The sequence below is a fragment of the Sorghum bicolor genome, chromosome 8, assembly GCF_000003195.3.
Source record: "Sorghum bicolor cultivar BTx623 chromosome 8, Sorghum_bicolor_NCBIv3, whole genome shotgun sequence".
Lineage (NCBI taxonomy): Eukaryota > Viridiplantae > Streptophyta > Magnoliopsida > Poales > Poaceae > Sorghum > Sorghum bicolor.
In genome coordinates, this window is record NC_012877.2 from 5,558,259 (window position 1) to 5,580,540 (window position 22,282).

At 39.7% G+C, this 22,282-nt stretch overlaps 1 protein-coding gene across 1 annotated transcript; it reads left to right on the forward strand.

Moving 5' to 3' along the window:
* Window positions 15,790-17,009, forward strand: LOC110429657 (protein-lysine 6-oxidase-like). The gene has a single exon (XM_021445927.1). It carries the CDS (start codon window positions 15,840-15,842, stop codon window positions 16,587-16,589), a length of 750 nt encoding a protein of 249 aa, XP_021301602.1. The 5' UTR covers window positions 15,790-15,839; the 3' UTR covers window positions 16,590-17,009.

Here is a 22,282-nt window from a genome sequence, read left to right on the forward strand (position 1 = left end):
TTACATGTAAGCTATATAATTAATTATTTTTTTATAATTTATATTTAATATTTCATATATGTGTCAAATATTAAATATGATGGGGGTGGAAATTTCTTAGGGTGAGCCATTGTTGGTTGTTGCGCTGACGGATTGCCCTTGTGAAATTGCCGGGGGGGCGTACGACGGCATGGGCAACCGCGAACCACATGGGGGCTCTGAAAGCAGAAACACGTACAGAAGCGGTGCTCGTCAGTTTTGGGCAACGACCTTCGTGATGAATGCAGCTGCCAGCCGCCGCCACCATGACCCACCAACCGTGCTGCGGGTCGGTGCGGTCTGCAGTGCAGGTGTGGTCGGTGGAGGGTGGCGTTTGGCCCAGCGCCCCCCAGCCCGAACCTCCTGCTGCAGCTGCAGCCGTGCAGTCCGCACGGCAGCGGTTGGTGACTCACGCCGGCACGCGGTCGCCGTCTATGGCCTTGGCCTTTCAAAAAAATTCTCAATTTTTTTTTTAAATTTTTTTTTTAATCACATCAAATTTTTAGATATATACATGGAGCATTAGATATAAATAAAAAATAATTAATCACATAATTTATCTGTATTTTGAGAGACGAATATTTTGAGTTTAGCTAATCCATGTTAAATAATAATTATCAAATATAAACGAAAGTGTTACAGTAGCCAAAACCAAAATTTTTGACCAAGACCTTGTTTAGTTCACCCCAAAATTCAAAAACTTTTCAAGATTCTCCGTCACATCGAATCTTGGGGCACATGCATGAAGCATTAGATATAGATGAAAACAAAAACTAATTACACAGTTTGCCTGTAAATCACGAGATCAATCTTTTGATCCTAGTTAGTCCATAATTGAATAATATTTGTCAAATAAAGACGAAAATGCTACAGTATCGAAATCCGAAATTTTTTCGGAACTAAACAAGGCCCAACTAAAACAAGGTCTTAGTTTTTGTTTTTTTTAATTTGGCCATTTTTTGTTATATTTAACAATTATTAGTATTCAATCATAAAATAATTAGACTTAAAAGGTTTATATTAGTTATTTTTATCTATATTTAATGTTTCATTTATACGTCTAAATATTCGATATAGTGGAACGAATTTTTTTTTGAACTACCATGTGAGACTGTGGGAGGCAAAGGCAACTACCTGTTAAGAATGAAAAGTGAATGACGATTGTATTCGATCGGTGAACCGTGTGTACAGGTATTACAAGTATTTATGTTACGGTAAACGTAACTGCCTAATCTACGAATCGGTGTCTTGGCCTTGACGGTGTCTCTTCGGAAGGAGTACGATGTCCTTCGTACAGGCATATCCTTGATTCCTACGTAACCTATGGATAAGGCTAATCCTAACACTAATTATCCATTGATCAATAATTAATTAACTCTAATTAATCTTAACACTCCCCCTTGATCAATGGATCTTGTGTAGACACCGTTTGTATCTTGTAGAGTCTTTGATATTAAATCGTCAATCGTATTCTTAAAAGCTTTGGAAAAACCCTGTGGGAAAAAACCAAAGTATATTGATATATCTGGTAAAACTCCTTAAAAACCCAGTGGGAAAAATAAGGAGAAACCCCATGATATATATAATTCCCAATGTCTCTAGACCCTTTACGTAATTCTAAAGACTTAGTCTAAAGACACTTTGATCAAAGATCAATATGTCATATATTATCCTTGAAAAACCTCTGTGAGGAAAAATAGATAATATGACAATTACCATGTGTTAACATTACCTCATTAAAAACTTTATGTGAGAATGCTTCTTAAGAGTAAAACTCATATAAAGAAAAGAGTGTAATGTGATGCTTATGTAGGTTATCTCTTAATGAGATTCTCCCCCTGATTCTCGCAAATCTCTAAGTCTTCTCATACCAATTCCTTTGACGCATTTAGAAAATGATGAGTATGGTAGAGACTTTGTGAATAAATCCGCTAGATTATCACAAGACTTAGTTTGCAAGATTTCTATCTCTCCATTTTGTTGGAGTTCATGGGGGTAGAATAGTTTAGGAATAATATGCTTAGTCATATTACTCTTAATATAACCTGACTCCATCTGACTAACACATGCTGAATTATCCTCAAAGATAATTGTCGGTGCATCAACCTTTCCAATGCCACAAGATTGTATTATGTGGTTTATCATTCTGCGGAGCCATACGCATTCGCGTGATGCCTCATATAATGCTATTATTTCAGAATGATTGGTTGATGTAGATACTAAAGTCTGCTTTGTAGACTTCCAAGATATTGCTGTGCTACCATGCATGAATACAAAGCCTGTTTGCGATCTGCCATTGTGGGGATCTGATAAATAACCAGCATCTGTATATCCTATTAGATTAGGATCTTGACTTCTACTATAGAATAATCCAAGATCTCTAGTGCCATTAAGGTATCTTAAAATTGACTTAACTCCTACCCAATGACGTTTGGTAGGTGCAGCACTATGTCTTGCTAATAAATTTACTGCAAATTCAATATCCGGCCGGGTATTGTTAGCAAGATACATAAGTGCTCCAATGGCACTAAGGTATGGGACTTGTGGTCCTAATACCTCTTCTTCTTCTCCCCGTGGTCTAAAAGGATCCTTCTCAACATCTAAGGATCTTACTACCATGGGAGTCTTTATAGGATATGCCTTGTCCATATTGAATTTCTTCAATATTTTATCAATATAGGCAGATTGGTATACAAATATACCATTGGGTAAATGTTCAAGTTGTAAACCTAAGCAGTACTTTGTTTTACCTAAGTCCTTCATTTCAAACTCCGTCTTTAAATTATGACGAGCTTCATTAATATCAGTTTCACTGCCAATGATATTAAGATCATCGACATATACCGATATGATACAGAATCCTGTTGAGGACCTTTTAATGAAGACGCAAGGACAGTCATCATTATTTGTGTATCCCTTCAACTTAAGGAATTCACTTAACCGATTGTACCACATTCGGCCTGACTGCTTTAAGCCATATAATGACTTCTGCAACTTGATGCAATACATGTTACGATTTGCCTTATTATCTGGTACATGAATTCCATCAGGAACCTTCATGTATATATTAGAATCTAGTGACCCATATAAATATGCTGTCACTACGTCCATCAACTGCATAGATAGACGATTTTGTACTGCCAATGAGATTAAATATCGGAATGTTATTCCACTCATGACCGGAGAGTATGTTTCGTTGAAATCAACGCCAGGTCTTTGCGTAAAACCTTGTGCCACTAGCCTCGCTTTATACCTCACCACTTCATTGTTTTCATTTCTCTTACGAACGAAAACCCATTTATATCCCACAGGTAGGATACCAGGAGGTGTTGGCCTAACTGCCGAAAACACCTTTCTTTTATTTAGCGAGGCAATCTCTACTTCAATTGCTTCTTTCCACTTATCCCAGTCTGAGCGCTTCTTGCACTCAGCCATAGACTTGGGATCTAAATCAGTGTGAAAGACATTTGCAATTTCTTCAGAGAAATAACAGTCGACTATTATGGACTTACGATTATAAGATTCTCCAGTCTCAACAAAATTGATAGCGATTTCTTCAGTCCTTAAAGGTTCATCATTATTTCCCTTAATGATGGATCCAGGATGTTCCGATGTACTAGCTCCAGTGTTTATGCGCATAACTGAGCTAGAGTGTGGATTATAACTATCCATAGGACATACAATGTCCTCCAGGTGTTTATTAACCAAATTTGTATTTGATTTTGTAGTCTTCTTCTGCTTATTAGCAGATTTATCTTGCTTTTTAGAAGTGCTTCTCCCCCTCTTATTATTAATCGGGGGTTGAGTGGTTTTCTTTGGTACCTCCACTCTTTCAGGCACATTCCTTGCAGGATGATAAGACTTCGTGACACCATTATAATCTGTGAAAGCGTCTGGCAGATTATTTGCAATATTTTGCAAATTAATGATTCTCTGAACCTGTTGTTCAGTCTCAATAGTACGTGGATCTTGAAATGAAATGCTTTCAGCATTCCATTCTATTTCCTGGCATTTATTTCGGTACGATTCTCCCCCTAATGTCGGGAAATGATCCTCGTTAAATATGCAATCAGCGAACCGGGCAGTAAAAAGATCCCCTGTCAAGGGTTCTAAGTACTTTATGATTGACGGAGAGGAATATCCAATATAGATCCCCACTTTCCTGTGTGGACCCATTGATGTTCGCTTAGGTGGTGAGATGGGTACGTATACAGCGCACCCAAATTTACGCAAATGGGAAATACTAGGAGGATTCCCACGTACTAATTGTAAGGGGGAAGTATCATGATATGCAGTTGGTCGGAGTTGGATTAAGTCTGCAGCGTGCAGAACTGCATGACCCCAACACGACGTAGGCAATTGACAATTCATGAGTAAAGGTCTAGCTATAAGCTTAATTCGTTTAATCAATGATTCAGCCAGTCCATTTTGAGTATGGACATAAGGAACAGAATGCTTAACCTGAATTCCCAATGCCATACAATAATCATTAAATGCACGGGATGAGAATTCAGCAGCATTGTCCATACGGATAGATTGTATCCGGTGTTCAGGATAATGTGCCTTCAATTTTATGACCTGAGCCATAATTTTAGCGAAGGCTTGGTTACGTGTCGATAGCAAAGACACATGAGACCATCTAGTAGATGCGTCTATCAAAACTAAAAAATATCTGAACGGCCCCGATGAAGGCTGAATCGGACCACAAATGTCTCCTTGAATTCGTTCAAGAAATTTAAGTGGTTCAGCTCGGATTTTAAGATAAGATGGTCTTAAAATCAATTTCCCAGTAGCACAAGAAGTGCAACAAAATTCTTTATTTTGGGGAAATTTAGCTTTTGTCATGTCGTGACCTATTGAGTTGTTAATAATTTTCCTCATCATCCCTATTCCTGGATGCCCAAGTCGATCATGCCAATTTCGGAATGTATCGACATCTTGGAAAATTATTTTATAAGTAACATGTGGGACAGGTTTTATATATGTATAGTACAATCCAGTTTGGAGTGAAGAGAATTTTTCACAAATTTGTTTGCCATAACCCGTAAGTTTGGTTAATAGGAGATATTCCTTATTATTGTCTACATGTGTTTCTGCATGTAGACCGTTCTTACGGATGTCTCTAAAACTTAGAAGGGTACGGGTAGAATTAGGATACAGTAATGCATCCTCTATCGTTATTTGTGTACCCATAGGCAATGTAATAGTGGCTCGTCCAGAGCCAACTATCACAGTGTCTTTACCATTAATGGTCATAATATTTCCTTCTTTTTTCTTAAGATTTTGGAAATATTTAATTTCTCTAAGTATAGAGTTTGTGGTACAAGAGTCCACAAGGCATAATTCTTCCGCCGATGGATTGCTTGTTTTCGACATCTATATGTCATATACTTTAAATTAAAAGAATGAATATGCAACAATAACGTATCAAAAGAACAAGTGTATATAAATATTATATATATATATATATCAAATAATATACAAAGTATAGTATATTTATTTATATACAATCAAAAGGTATAAGCCTGCTATAAGATAGCTATTATTATTACAACACAAATTGTCAAGTCTGGACCAAACTACTCTAGATCTCCAAATATGTCTCCAGATCCGAAATCTATGAGCATATTATCAGTAGATGGGAGATCCTCAACAGTGGTGTTCTTTTTCTTAATCGGGGCTTGCCGAGAACAACCCACTTCTTTATCCTCAGAGGCAAGATTGAAATGGGTTTCATATTTCTTGTCCTCTGTTGGTTTGGTCTCTTTTAATGACTTTTGATATAATGCAACCAAGTGCTTAGGAGTTTTGCAATCCTTGGCTAAATGCGAATAATCCCCACAACGATGACACCTTCTGTCATTCCTGGGTTTCGCATTGTCTTTCTTTTTATTGTCGAAGCCTTTCTTCTTATTGTCGAAGTGAGACTTGTTGCCTTTCTTGAACTTGCGCTTATTAAACTTGTTCCTTGGATCGCGTCGTTGGAACTTGTGTTTATTCCTATTATCCTTCTGTACATTATGAACCTCGGGGAGAGGTGCCGATCCAACGGGATGTTTATGATGATTCTTCATAAGAAGTTCGTCATGTTTTTCAGCTTGAGATAATGTATGGATAAGCTTGGAATAAACTGTATATCTATGAGCCCTATATTGTTGCTGAGTAACTCGATCAGAAGGATGCATAGTAGAGAGGGTCTTCTCTATCTTATCAGCATCATTAGGCTCTTTCTCACAAAATTTTAAACGAGAGCAAATTCTATGAACAGCATGATTATAATCAGCCACGGTTTTGAAATCTTGTAAACGTAGATTGTTCCATTCGTGGTTGGCCTCAGGCCAAATTAGTTCTTTTTGCTGATCATAGCGTTCTTTGAGAGCAACCCATAATTCCCGGGTGTTCTCAAGCATAACATATTCTGCTTTTAAATCCTTATGAATATAAAAGCGTAATAATGCTAAAGCAGAAAAATTTTGTTGATCCGTTACAACAACCCCTTGTTGAGGTTCTTGTATAGTTGAGGAAAGTTTCCTAGCCGCAAGTGCAATCTTTATATCAGATGCCCAAGTTGGATAATTGCTTCCATCTAGAGCGAGTTCCTCAAATTCTCTAGTGGTAGACATATTCCTATACATGTGATTATTATTTAATCAATTATATGTATAGGTTTTTGATACAACGTTGGTGTGTTGTAATAATGAATACGATTTAAAAATGTTGCAAGTTATAAAGCTACAGAGATATAACAAAAAACAATTTAACGTAAAAACAACTCATATGTTGTCCGTGTGATTTAACTTGTGGTTTGCAAGGTATAAACAATGCTATATTCTATTATTAAACTATATTTGTAACAAATATATCGCTGGAAGGTGGTTGAGTACAGCAATATATTTTAAACAGGAAATTTACGTTACAAATATACAATTTTGATGTTGCGCAGAAATTAAGTTGCAACACAAATAAATAATAGATTGAAACAAATATATAATATATAAAGTAAAACTTGGCAAGTATTACAAACCACAAATATATTAATCACGTTCACAGCATAGTATGTAGGTACATATATACAATTCATTACAAAGCCACAGATTGCAGAAATTTAAATTGTACCGAATCTTCAGACTATGCAGAAAATAGAAACTAAAAAAAAAAAAAAATAAAACAAACAGAGAGAAGCAGGCCATCCGCCGTCAGCCAACCAGCCCAGTCAGCCAAGCGTGCGTGCGCTCGCGTGGCCCAGGGATTGGTGCGGCCCAGCAGTCCGGTACAAGGAGCAGGTTAGGGTTTCATCCTAACCGTCCCCATCCTCCAGGCCGCCGCCGTTGAGAGGCCAGGCCGCCGCCGTCCGCCATTCGCCGTTGCGCCCGCGCCGCTCGCCGTTCCAGTCGCCGGATCTGCATAGCCTGCCACCCTCGCACACTTCTTCCCCGCATCAAGTCGTCCATGGCCCCGAGGAGTCGGCCATGGAGGTTGGCCGGCAGGGGCGCGTTCCGGTCGTCCCTTGAAGAGGAACGCCGGGAACGCCCCAGCCAGCCGCGCGCCGTCGCTTTAATGACGAGGTGCGTCCTCCCCCTCAACCGAGGAGGAAGGGCGACCGGAGCCGATGGGGCGTGGTGCGGCGGCGGCGACGTCGGCGTAGGAGCGCAGTGAAGACGCCGCAGATGAAGCGCGAGGAAGAACGGCGTTGATGTCGTAGGCGAAGCCCGGTGGCCATGCTCGTGCTCCAGCGGCGTTTCCATTCCAGTGTGCGGCAACCGCCGCGGGTACGGATGACGACGGCATCAACGATGTGGGCGGCTTCGGCAGCGTGAAGGCGTTCGGCGACGGCATCGGGCGGTTCGGCATCGGGCGGATCGGCATTGGGGGCGGAGAGTCTCCCCCAAGGCGCCTCGCGAAGATGGTGGCGCCGTGCTCGGGGCAGACTCCCGGGGCGAACTCGTAGCGGCGTGGCGACGAGCGTCGGGCTCCGGCGACCGTACGGACGCCGTTGAAGCGGCGCACCGGAGCGCGCCCGGCGTCGATGTCGCGGAGAGCCCGGCGGACGGCGCTCTGGATGACGAAGCGTGGAGGACCGGCGATGCTGCGGTTGGCGAGCGTGGACTCCACCGCGTTCGTGATGGTGTCCACCATCGCGTTCATCGAAGGCGAAGAAGGAACCGAAGCCATGGCAAAACTTACCCCTGGTGAGTGGCTCCGACGATCTTCCGGCGATCTCCCTCTTCCCGGCGAAGTTCTCGGCCTACGGTCTCGGCGGTTGTCGAGCGAACAGTGCGTGATAACGTGTTAAGAATGAAAAGTGAATGACGATTGTATTCGATCGGTGAACCGTGTGTACAGGTATTACAAGTATTTATGTTACGGTAAACGTAACTGCCTAATCTACGAATCGGTGTCTTGGCCTTGACGGTGTCTCTTCGGAAGGAGTACGATGTCCTTCGTACAGGCATATCCTTGATTCCTACGTAACCTATGGATAAGGCTAATCCTAACACTAATTATCCATTGATCAATAATTAATTAACTCTAATTAATCTTAACACTACCAACCACCCCGTTCCGTTGCCCCGACGCCCTGTGCGGCTCGCTGTGCCCGGCAGCCCGGCACGACAGGAACAACGTCGGGTGCTTTTGCGCGGTCCCCCTGGGCCTTCCGAATCCTTCAAGCCCAAAGTCCACTGGGCCACCTTATCTTTGGGCTATGGCCCATGACAAGGCAGCAGCAGGCGGTTGCAGTACCACCTAGTGGAAAAACTCTATTTTTCCTCTCTTTAACTTTCAAAAAGTCTATTTTATCTCCCTCGACTCTAAAAATAGACAAATCTGCTCGCTCAACTTTTCAAAGAGTGTATTTCACCTTCTTAAAGCGGTTTCGAAGGCAGTTTTGCTACAGTGAATAATGGTTTTGCTACTGTTGTCTTTTTCTTTTTTATTTATTTTTAGATAAATATTTAAAAAATCATAGTAAATTACAGGAAAAAATCATAAAATATAATATAATTTTGTTAGACTCTACATGAGCATATCTACACAGTAAATATATAATATAATATTCTTTAGTATATATTTTTTTTGGTTGTAGCTTTAGATCTATGCTTTTCTGTAATTAATTGAAATAACTCATAACTGCAGCTTATATAATTGTTTTGTCACACTAAAACATACATATATTATATGTTCATTGTGTATATATACTATGTGGACTCTAAGAAAATTAGATTCTCTATTTTATTATTTCTCATTTTTCAAAGATTGAGCCAAATAAATCAAAAAGAAAAGGACAAAACCTTTATAGCAAAAACTTTGTACTAAAGCATATCATATTATATGTTTACTATGTAGATCTACTTATGTGTAGTCCAAAAAATTAGATTTTTTATTTTCTGATTTTTTTGTGATTTACAATGATTTTTTAAAGATTCAACCAAAATAATTAAAAAAGAAAAAACAAAACCACCATCAGTGTAGCAAATCCACTATTCACTGTAGCAAAACCGCCTTAAAAAACGCTCCAGGAAGATAAAATGCACGGTTTAAAAAGTTGAGGGATATGGTTTGTTTGGTTTTAGAGTTGAGGTAGAAAAAATTAAGTTTCGTGAAAATTCAGAGAGAAAAAATAGACTTTTTCCCTAAGTACACCCCCTCCTCTCCTCGTCAGGTCGGTCGTCACTAAAATCAAAATCCAGAGCCCAGCGCCTTACGTCGACGATCCTTCGATGGAGACGTACGTGTTTGGTGCTTTCAGCTGAAGGCTACCCGATAGATGATGGCCGATGGCCGATAGGGGTAGTGGGTACCAAACTATACCAGCAGCAGCAACTGCGCCGGGCTGAGCCACAGCTACCGGCTACGGCAGACATCGTATCATTGCTTTTGCACCGATATGTGGCGTCATATGAAGATTGTACTTCCTCCGTTTCAAAAATAAGTGGTACTTTTATATAATTTTTAGACATGTTGTTTGGCTGTTTGTCTTATTTAAAGTTTTTGGTATAATTATTATTTATTTTTTACGACTTATTATATTATTTTATAATTCACATAAAAATTTTGAATAAGAAAAAATATCAAATAAGATGTCTAAAAGTAAAACACATCATTTATTGTGGGATGGAGTATGTAGAGAACAAAATCTTAGCCGATCAATACACCAATTGTTCCATTGTTACTTTATACTTTGATGATTTCTATCTTTAGAGTTAATTCTCCCTTTCCTCGGCAAAAGCCGTTGTAGCTGTGAGCTGTCGAGTCTCCGTGCCATAAACAGTTTGACCATATACCACTTCGTCTTCCGCATCGCCATTAGCCTTGACGTTTGATGATATGCCGGTCGTGATTCTAAGTGACAAGATGTTTTGCCTGGATATGAATTCATATACCACTTATCCAAGATATAGATAAGTCTGATGAATTCTATCCTTGACATCTGCTTGTCACTCAGAATTTATCAAACTTATCCATATCACCATTAGCCTTGACGTTTAACTAAACAAACTCATCAAAGCAAAACAAGTTCTTTTTTTGGATCGAATCAGAATTTAAGTCTTATCCTACAAGAGCAGTATATTGATTGATGTTATTTTTTTGTTCTCGATGCAACTATCTGAGGCAACTAGGTTGGTAACGACCGTCCAAAGGAGCATCCGAATGTTCTGAAGTTAATTTGGACACCGAATGAACTTAATCAAAGTTCACTTAGTTCACAAGAAAAAATGTTAAGAATGACTTTAGTATGAGCCCATGTCCCTATTTTTTGTTTGTGGTAAAGGCCTACTTTTCCAAGCTCAACACAAACAAGAGTTGTCAGACCAAGAACCCTACTTTCATACTGCATGTGGGACCTGATCACCATTGACATAATTTTTCTTCTCTTTTCTATTCCCTTTGTTTTCTCCTTCCACCCCTCTCACCAGCGGCCAATGATTGGGTGTGGTCATGTGGGTGTAAGGTGGACGTATAGGGGGTTCTAGACCTTGAGGGCGATTATTGGTGACAAGCATGGGTGTGAGGTTGGCTAGAGCCTGCGAATGTGTGGGCCGAGGTTGGTGATGTGGCTAGAGCTACGACATGGGTGCGAGGTGCGGCTGAAGGAGCTCGAGATCGACACCAGGCCCCAAGCTATGGCTGCCGAAGGTCGGGCGATGCTCAGGGAAGAACGGATGAAGGGATGGCGGGGAAGACAAATTTGGTGGTCAGCGGCGATAGAGGGGCACATGTAGGATCTAGGCGGGAAAGCAGTGGAAACTGAAAAGTAGTGGCCTCAAGGTGAGCAATGTGCTTATTATAGGAATGAAGGCATGTGAGAGGAGGATTTGAGGGCCTTGTATATTTTTTATTTGGAGCTTAAGTAGAGATTATATTGAAGTTTGATTCTAATTAGTCCCTCGATCCTCAAGATACAAGATATATAGGGACCTACCTACGACCCTATCCCTTGCTCTAAGGTTGTCTCCAACAGGGGTCTCATTTGGGAACTCAAACCTAAAATGGGTCTCCAACACAATACCTATAGCCTTCAACAGAGTATCCATACAGAAGACCCATTTTAGGTATCAGAAGAGGCATAACCCAAATTTGGGTATCCTCTCTCCTCGAGACCCATTTGCAGAGAGTGTTGTCTTTTAGGTCTTGTTGTTGGAGAAGACTAAAAATAGGTATGTAATCTTTTTCCTGTAGCGCTACCAAAGGACAAATAAGTCTTGTATTTTGGATAATGATTGTCGGAGATAGTCTAACCACAATCAAATATCGCATGCCGACACTTTGGAACACAAGTCCTGTGCATGCGTGCTGCGTGCATGATGAGTACATGCATCATGATAGGCATGCATCATCTTTCATTTGACGACGTTCGCATCTAGAGGAATGCACGTGATATTTATATGCATGATGGACTGTGTAACCAAAGTCATGTACTGCGGTCATGATGAGATCATGTGTGGCTGACCACCGATGTAAATATAGGACCATTCAGAAAGGTGGCGTTGGTTAGGAGCATATATATTATGTAGAGAGGGGAAAGCTGGCGAGAAGTAGGAAAGATTAGTTGAGATGTATATATATGTGGGACATTTGGAACCTTTATTTAATTGTTCATTCTTTGTTGTCAGTACATACGTGCTCTCTCTTGCATTGGCCGGCCGGCTTGTTGCCCATCCATGTTAGTACGTCCTGTCTTGTACTGTGGCTTGGTACACAAATGCTAACTATGTGGGCCACTGCCAGCAGAGAGGGCAGCAATGTGTCGAAACGAAAGAGCAACATGAGTTGAAAACTGTTGGTATATGATCGATATGATCATGCAAGGGATCGGAATCAGATGCATTTTTTCTTCACCACTATCGTCGGATGCTGCCGCCGTCGTTTCTGATGATGTCCCATCGGGACGTCATATGTGAGTAATCTTAATTACCCCTGCTATATCTATATGCCCATAAATAATGCTTTACAAAAAAAACTAACTTCAAAAGTAACATGCATGGCTTTCAAACGTCTTGGTTGGTCACATTCTCGTTCAAGTATTTCAAACACACCAAGGCTTTGTTTGGATATAGTTGGATTCATATCAATCCACATGTATTGGAGTGGGTTGGAGTGGAACTTGAACTAAATTTTACCTCAATCCACTCCAATACACGTGGATTGAGGTGAATCCGACAACACTCAAAAAAGGCCCAACTATTTTGCAAAGCTATGGAGGAACTGCGCGGCATATATACTATGTAATTCTATATATGCAGTCATTCTTAGCTGCCAAGTCACGTAGTAACATGCGCCCACATGAACCATTCACCAACCTTTGGCGACCTGGCGGCCATTGCATGCTGCATTTTTGTAGTTTGTACAAGATTTTTGTCAGAAGGGAAGGGTGGTAACGGACGAATCATGGAACGGAGAAGTGCCGAGAGAGACGAGAGAAGACGAAGAGCATCCGGCACGCCATGGACGTCGACGACGGGTCCAACGACCGCCAGTCCCGATCCACCCATGTGCTGCTGGCGATACAGAGCAAAACAAGAACAACCCCTGCTGCTGCTGCTGAAGCCTGCAGCGAGAGGCAACGACAGAAAACACGTTAACATCTGTGATGCCCCCCATATGCATCCAAATTCAAAATGCATCATTCCCTGCATGATTTGATTAAAGCCTTGTTTATAGTTCCCACCAAAAACTAAAAAATTTTCAAGATTCTCCGTCACATCGAATCTTACGGCATATGTATAGAGCATTTAAATATAGATAAAACAAAAACTAATTGCACAGTTTGTCTGTAAATCGTGAGACAAATTTTTTAAGCCTAGTTACTCCATGATTAGACAATGTTTGTCAAATAAAAACGAAAATGCTACAGTAGCGAAATCCAAAAAAATTTCAGAACTAAACAAAGCCTAAGGTAATTTGGACTATATTTTATTCTGAGAGAGTAACTAAAATATATATTTCATCTAGTGTTGTTTTGCGGATAGAGCCCCAAAAGTTTTACTTGATTTTCTTTTATTTTTTTAGTAAGTGGTTGAGGTTATGTATTGTTATTATTTACATTTTTTAATTTATTAATTACTCGTATCAGCAGGTCTTTGAAACTTGGATATTCCTCAACAAGTGTGTAAACAAACAATTTAGCAACCAAACATAGCCACCATCAATACAATTTCCAAAGGAGAAAAAAAAACTATACTTTAGGGAGTATCTACGTTATAATCTGAAAATATCATGGCTATTTGAAACAAAAGTCGGTCATTTTGACAAAAAGAACCCACTTAGTATTAGTATCTTAGAAATGTGTTGGAGTGGCTACAATAAGCTAGAACAATAGTGTGTGGTTTGGTTCACAGGACCTTTAGTTGTCAATCCGGTTAAAAGTGAACGTCAACCTCATGTCAAACATCTCTTATGTCCTTTTTCTTTGTGAATTAAACACCTACAAACATACACATAAACTCATTCTACGAACGTAGGCACACAAATTAAACTCTACCCTTACGATCATTTCCAAATAACTGAACCAACAATACTACTACCTAATTCATTTTAGGAGATACCCATTTGTTTATGGTAAACAATATTGTTGTCTCCAAAAATATCTAGTCATGAATGTATTTTCAGAAGCGGGCGTCTTTAAAAAAATCATCCGATCAAAATAGTTGTTATTAATAAAGGGGACCATTTTAAGTGTGTCGCTTCTATAAATTAATTAACGGAAGCAACCATTTTAAGATGTCCATCTCTATAAGTAATTGTCAAAAATTCATAACTTTTGTGTATGAAATCGAATGAAGATAAATTTTATATCAAAATTGTAGATCTTAATGAGGTTTATAACTTTGTAGTTGACAACTTTTTTATTTAAAATAATTTAGACTATCAATTTTTTGTTCTAATTTCTCAAATATCTTAAATTTAACATTTAGATTTTCTGAATGACACTATATGTTGACATGGTCTAGACCAAAGTTATAGTTATCAGTTAAATCCTCAACTTTATAGTTGATAAGTTTTTAATTTAGATTCGTTTGGAGTGCCAAATATGTGTTTTAAGTTCAGACATTTTGAAATTTAAAATTTCCAAATGATGTTGGATGTTGACAAGGTCAATACCAAAGTTATAGTGGTCAACACAATATACACCTTTATAGTTGACAAGTTTTTCTATTTAAAAATCACTTAGAGTCTTAAATATTTGCTTTAAGGTCTCTAATTTTGATATTCAATTTTTCCAAATTTACAAACAATCTTGGAAAGAGACACATCACCAAGTTGTAGTCCTCAAAATGGTCTAAAACTTTGTAGTTAAAAATTTTTATTTGAAACTATTTAGACGCCAAAATATTCAATACAAGATGTTAATACAAAACAATATCATCTAATATGTAAAACTTATGTGTAGTGTAGGGCTACAGAGGGGTTGTACTTGTACAAGGCCGTAAGTCATGGGTTCAAATCCTACACAGGTGGGCATCTCTGTAAATGGCTAAATCATACGAATACTTTTCCATGCAGTGCAAATCTTGAAGTCGATAAAATCACCACATCATTTACTATTGAAATAATAGTATCGTTTAATCATAAAATAAATAAAAATATATAAGCCAAATCGAGAATTTGAATCTTGTTAAATATGTTCCACTACCAGAAAGATAATAAATTTTGACTGGCCGGCAATAATCATAAGATGGACGACCAATGCAAGAGCCTAGTCGTGCGTCTAGGCAAGTTTTGTCCGTAGCATTATTTTGCTAAGAGTTAGTAGTAGGCAAAACAAGGCCATTTATGCAAACTAGGAAATCAACCATGAATTTTAGTTTGTAAGTAAATACACTCAAACACACGCATACACATGCGTGCGCGTCCACACACACGCAACAAAGAGATTGGACGATGGGAGGTGTCGCCTTTGGTGCACAGGAAATGCGTAATACCACTGAACGCATACGCATGTGTAAATCGTGAAAATTCTAGAAAATTTTCAGAAAAAGGTATAACCAACTCACGTTGGACAGCCCTACCACTAGAACAGAGACCCCCATTCGCCACTACTCCACCGTAATTTGAGTGAATTTCAGCACTAGCATATATAAAAAATTTTCACCGAATAAGGAACAATGAGCGGATCGCAAATAGTGATAGGATGTTTGTTTTTATAAAAGTTTTAACCAAAGCCATGAATAAAAAATTCTAAAACATTATATGGATGCAAATGTAAGGGGCCTTTCTGCAAATACTCCAACGGTATTTATCCACACGCCCAGCTGACCCCCAACTGCCCGCCGGAAACTACAGCAAATCCCTCCGATTCGATCCCCAACACAAGCCAAGCCATGCGAGCATCTCAGCACCACGCGCCGCCGCAGCCACTGCCGCTACCGCCGCCTCCGCTATCTCTCCCGTCGCCGCCCCGCGCACCTCGCCGCGGTCGCCACCGCAGCTGCCCCTCCTCCTCCTCCTCCTCCTCCACGTCCTCTTCCTCCATCTCCAGCGCGTCGTCGACCTTCTTCTGCACGTCGCCGTCGCCGGCACCGTCCCCGCGCGCAAGCACCACCACCACCTCGCTGGTTCCATTCTCATGGGAGCGCCACCCGGGCGTGCCCAAGAACTCGTTCCGAAGCGGGTTCAGCTCCCCGACCGGCACCCCGCTCCCGCTCCCTCCGCCGCTGCTCCGCCCGGCCCCTCGACGCCGGCGCCGGCGCCACCAGCGCGCCAAGGCCGGAGCCCCGGCCGCGTCGTCATCCTCCGACGCCAGGGACGACCCTTTCGTCGCCGCCTTCGCTGAGTGCACCAGGGACGACGACGACGACGACTATGCCGCCGCGGACGACGATGGCAACAACGACCACGGCGACAATAAACACTGGCCGCGGGTGCCGGCGAAGCCAGCAAGAGTGTCATCCGGCCGGTGGTGGATCGCCGGTGGCGGCGGCGGCGGGCTCGTGGCCTTCCTCGACATGCACGGGTGCAAGTGCAAGAGCGCCATGGATGTCGTCGCTGACGGCGCCTTCCACCCCCGCCGGCTCGTCGCTGCTGCAGATCCCAGCAGACCGCCGCCGGTCGTCCGGGGAACCCCAAGATAGGTAACAGAGGTGTCGATCTGAATCTGATCAAACAACCTTGTTATATAATTCTAGTATCAAGGTGTAGATATAATATATATGTATGATGTGGAATTAAAGGATTGGGTAATGCTCTTCGATCTCTGCTGATGGAGGAATCGAATCGGATCACCTCCTCCATCGTCTCCACAGTATTAATTGGCTCCGTTGACGATCTTGCTTTGTCGTTGCTTCTTGGGAACACTGAAAAAAAATATGATCAGACGCCAGAAGCTATATATGTGTAAGATTAGTGTGTTTCTCGTTCTCTAATTTGAGCATTGTGCTTGATGAATGATCAACCTACTTGAATGATATGATGATGTGCTAGTAAAAGTTTGGTCATCATCTTCAGATCGAGCATTTTGATCTTGGGTTTGTTAATTTGATATTATATACATACATGTTTATGAGGTTGTTGTGCTACGTGCCAAACTGTACGTCAAGTATTCCTGTATATATGCTGGTGAGATGCATGATTAGGCCGGCTGTTCCTTGTACAATGCAAGCACCAAATTAAAACATCAGCACGCAGCAGATCATGTGATGACATGAACCATGCGAAAACAGAGCACGAGCTGGCATTGTACAAAAGAATGGAATAATGGTGTCCTAGCTGAGCTCGTCCACTTCATCAGTAGGTACCATATACATGTCGCCCCATAACTCAGCAACAGATTTGGCGCGCACTGTGTACCATGCATGAATAATAATGCATGCGCGTCTCGTCTCGCTCTAAGCTGCTAGTAGGAGTTACGTTGTTTTACATCATGTATAATCATCATTTATACATGCATATGCCTGTTGGCTGTTGCCGGGCTACACATCAGCATCATCATGATGGCTGAGGCTGGTGCTGCCATGCATGCATGTCCCCTGGCCTTGTATGGCTGCGTGCTCCTGAAAACTTAGGGGCCGTTTAATTGGTGGAAATTTTTAGTTTTAGCTGCTGTAATACTTTTGTTTGTATTTAATAATTGTTATCCAATTATAAATTAACTAGGCTCAAAAGATTTATCTCGTAAATTACAGACAAACTATATAATTACTTATTTTTTTATCTATATTTAATATGCTCCATGCATGTGCCATAGGATTTGATGGCATGGAAAATCTTGAAAACTCTATAAAATTTTTGTGGAACTAAACAAGGCATAAACAGTCCCTTATATAATGAGATCGAGGGCGATCTGTATCTCGCAAGTGGTCAAGGGGAGACAGGTCGATGGGGGGCCGTCCGTCCGGCCGGCCGGCACAAATGGTTCGGCGTGTCCATGTGCCGGTCGTCTCCTTCCACATGGTACCCCACGATGAACTATCATTGACAGGGTGAAGTGTTCTAACAAATTAAAATTAGACCGTACTTCGATCCCTTGGTTCGTTTTTGGTGGACGTAGTTTGTTGATCATTCTATAACACGTCAACTGTTTAGTTCCCAGAAAATTTTGCAAAATTTTTCACATTCTCCGTCATATCGAATCTTTAGACGTATGCATGGAGTATTAAATATAGACGAAAATAAAAACTAATTGAATGGTTACGTCGAAATTGACGAGACGAATCTTTTGAGCCTAGTTAGTCTATGATTGAATAATATTTGTCAAATACAAACGGAAGTGCTACAGTGTTGATTTCCCAAAAATTTTCGAAACTAAACGAGGCCTAAAAAGTTTTTTTAAACTTTTCAAGATCTATAACTTGTGTGTTTGCTTGTTCCTCCATCTGATGTTATTTAAAAGATTTTAATTTTAAATATGAGGAAATTTAAATGTAGTTTTTCATGCATTAAAGATCTGTAATGAAAAAGCTATCAACTAGGCAAACGCTTTGACCAATTAAGCACACTGCCATAGAGTGATAGAGGCATACATTTCGGTGCAGTCGCTGCTGTACGTGATTGTTATAGGGACTGGGACTGTGGTGACTGGCCAGTGGCCACGCTCACCACGGTAGCGACGACGCCCTGCAGTATGTGTGGCCAACTATGGACGCCAATAACTATTAGTTAAACCATGATTTTGGTCAAATGAGATATTCTGAAATGAAGGGAGCACTTTCCCTACTCGTGGATTTTGTCCAACTTACATATAGATACAGATTCCCCTAAAAAAACATATAGATATCCATTGACACGGAAAAAAGAAATTCCACCTACTGGCCAAGCATGATCAAATAGATAGTAGACACTGCGTGGAGCCTATACAATAGATAGATGCGTACACCTGGATCACTGAACCAAGAAAACAAAACCTAATTAATACAGTATATAGTTAGATTTGACTGGTCAAATGCATCGATATCTAAGGAAGACAATATTCTCTGTGTCCTTGAATAAATAGATCTGTAGAGTTGTTTTAAGTTAATTTGTTTTTAAATTTTGATTAAATTTCTAGAAAAAAAATCAAGATTTATCATTAGATATAGCATAGAATATATTTTTATAATGTGCCTATTTTATGTCATATGTGTTGTTACTCTTTCTTATAAAGTTAGTCAAACTTAAAATAGTTTGACTTACATGAATTCTAAAAATTGATTTAACAGGAACATGAGGACCAGTGATAGAGTTTACTCCTTTAAAATATAAGAGTCTATATCTATGCATTTCTTTTCCGCCCACGAATTTATAATGTCGAACTCTTTTTCATGATATATTTAGAATTATTGTGAGTGAGTTTTGTAGCGGTGGCTACCTTTTTTAATAATATTGGACTGATGCCTTGATTTTTTATGAGACTGAATCTCTAGAAATTTTATTTATCTAAAAATCGGCCATATAAATCAGGTTACAAAGATTTCTTTTTCCCCTTTTAGATAAAATAAGTTTTTTTAAAATATTGAAAATATTACATCTCTTAGTACAAACTGGTTTGTTCACTAGACCATACAACTTTAAACCATGACGTGCAAACAAAGTCTAAGTGGGCTATAAACTGGATTGATCGTGTCTACTTCCATAAAAGGCCCATCCATGCAACGACCAACAAAGACTAGGTGGTAAAGATGGGACATTCCTCCTAGACCATGGGGCACGGGCTCTTGGGCTCTCGTTCTAACAGGCTGGCTCACTAGTTTGTGTGATTGTGTCTAGTACGTTAGTCAAGTGTGTGTGGACTGTGGAGGCCTAAACAAAAGTTTAGCCCAATTTTCTTCCTAAACTATTTCAATTCTACCTCACTCTCTCAGTCCCATATCAAATCAACCTCTATAGCTATCCTCAGTCAAAGTATTTTAAATTTAATGAAATATATAGAAAACATTTATGACACCATATTAGTATCTTTAGATACAGCTTGAAGTATATTAAATATAATATACTTACTTGATGCCATAGATATTATTACCCTCTACTACAAAAAATGGTCAAAGTTAAGATAGTTTGACCGTGTAATTTTAGGACCTCATTTTTTGGAGTTGAGGGAGTACCTACTAAGGATCTTCGTTTTTCTCTTTTCACCTAACTTTTATGTTCGAATAGAGGGAATGGACATTATATGTTAGAAATAAAAAAAGGCATCACTATTTATGTTTTGTACCTCTAGGGTTAATTTTGTAATAGATGAAACTTATGTAAGATGAAATATCTTAATGTATTTTTGTAGTGATCTCTATAAATCCAAAAAATGAACTTTAAAGTTTAAACTCAACTTGTACAAAATCAATGATCGAATTGTTTTTGGAAGTTTCTATTCTGTTTTTTTTTTCAGCATGGATACTCTAAAAGATTCAATAATAAGTAATAGTAAAGATGCACGTCTCTTTTTACCAATATTTTATAATTCTTTAATTCCGGCCTCTAATTTGATCTCACATTTAACATTCTACTTCAATTCTACTAATAGCTATATATATATATATATATGCAATATATGGTGATGCAATTGGCACAATCTCACAGCTCTAAAATGTACTTAAATAGTTTAGCAGCCTTCCCCTTGCTTCTTCCAGGAAATTATCTGTCTGTCAGGCCAGACGTCGCGGTTACACATCTGTGACGACGTGCTGATGAGTGTGATGCGTCGTTTTCACTAATCAGGTACGAGAAAAATATTGTCCTGCTTGGACGTGCTAAAGTAGCTTAATTTGAAGCCAGGTAAGTGGCGATGCAGCTAGCACGCCTGGGAAAATACATTGGGTAGTGGTAGACTACCTCTCTGCCTTTTGTTGCACGATCAGAGCATTTCTTGTCCTTTTGAATTTTGATGCCAACTTTTGGTTTCCTGCTGCATGAGTAGAGATGAAAACGGATCGGATACGGACGGATATCATTGATATCATATTTGTTTTCATATTTTTGGTCGGATTCGGATTCGAATACGGATAATATCAACCATATCGGATAAGATATGATTGGATGTCGACATCACAAATATACGATTTAAGTATTCGGATACGGATACGGTATCGGATGTTGAATATTCGGACTCGAATACGGATAGATTTAAACCCCTCTAAGCAAATTCGGTCTCGAATACGGTCGGAAAATATCCGTACCGTTTTCATCCCTATGCATGAGCATGAATGGAGTGGGCTGTAATTTTTAATTTTTCATCAACTACGAATCTATCCAAATCTCAAAAAGGTTCCTGCGCAACAATCCTAGATTTCGAAAGGCAAAGTTTGCATAACGAAATGCGCCACTCAAACACGAGCCAAATGATTTTTTAAGAACTAAACATGAGCCAAATGTTAGTAAGACATGTTGTTTCAGGCTTTGGTTCGTATAAAAGTCCACATAGACGGCAAAGGCTCACTCACAAGCATGCATTGTTCTCATAGTTGTTTGATTGTTTTTTCTTAAAAAGAATGAACGTGTAGGAGAGGCACATATTTTTTGTTTACGGGTAGTGACAAAAAAGAAGAAGTTAGATTTAGATTGGACCAGATAAAAGCTGAAAAAAAAACAGGCCGGGACGGAGAATTACCCCGTTTGAATTAATTTGACAAATTAGTGAATGTTACTTACTCCTCACTAAAAACAATGGTAGAGGAGTACTTCAAACCAATTGATTCATCAGGTTATCGTCTACGGTGGTCCTTCTAAAAAGTACATCTCACATCTTCACCATCTCAAAGGCTCATATCTGTGTTTAACTTGTCATTAACAATCCACATAAATTCCAAAACTGAATAGCCAAACTAGACAGTACAACACAAAGAGAGAGACCAAGCAAGATGGACGACATTAATTAACTAACAGGGATGCAGTTAATTTTATACTCCGCATGATGCTTATTTGCTTCAATGCGAGCTCGGCAGTTTTGAAGGGAATGTTATTATATTATATGCATGAGAGCGTAATGCTTAGCAGTTAGCTCCCAAAATGACGTGGTAATAACAACGCATGCAAGTAAGGATGAAAATAGAACGGAAATATCCCGAACCGAACCGAACCGCTTTCTATATTTGATCCGATCAAATTCGTATTTTGTTGTCCGACTTTATCGTTTTCGTTTTCGTATTTTAGATGTTTCGTATTTTAAATGTAAAAGTAGAAAACGGTTTTGATATTTTTCGACCGTTTTCTAATTTTCTACTTTTAATTTAAAATATTTCGAATTTAAAATTTGGTTTAAACCGAATTTAGTCAACTATAGTGTCACACAGCCCAATTACAGACTACTCACCATGCATCTGTGTTCTTTCTACTGGTGGCTAGTTGCGTTCCTGCTAGC

Bases quoted from the DNA above. Each gene is read 5' to 3' on its own strand.
- LOC110429657 (XM_021445927.1), top strand. From the start codon at position 15,840: ATGCGAGCATCTCAGCACCACGCGCCGCCGCAGCCACTGCCGCTACCG.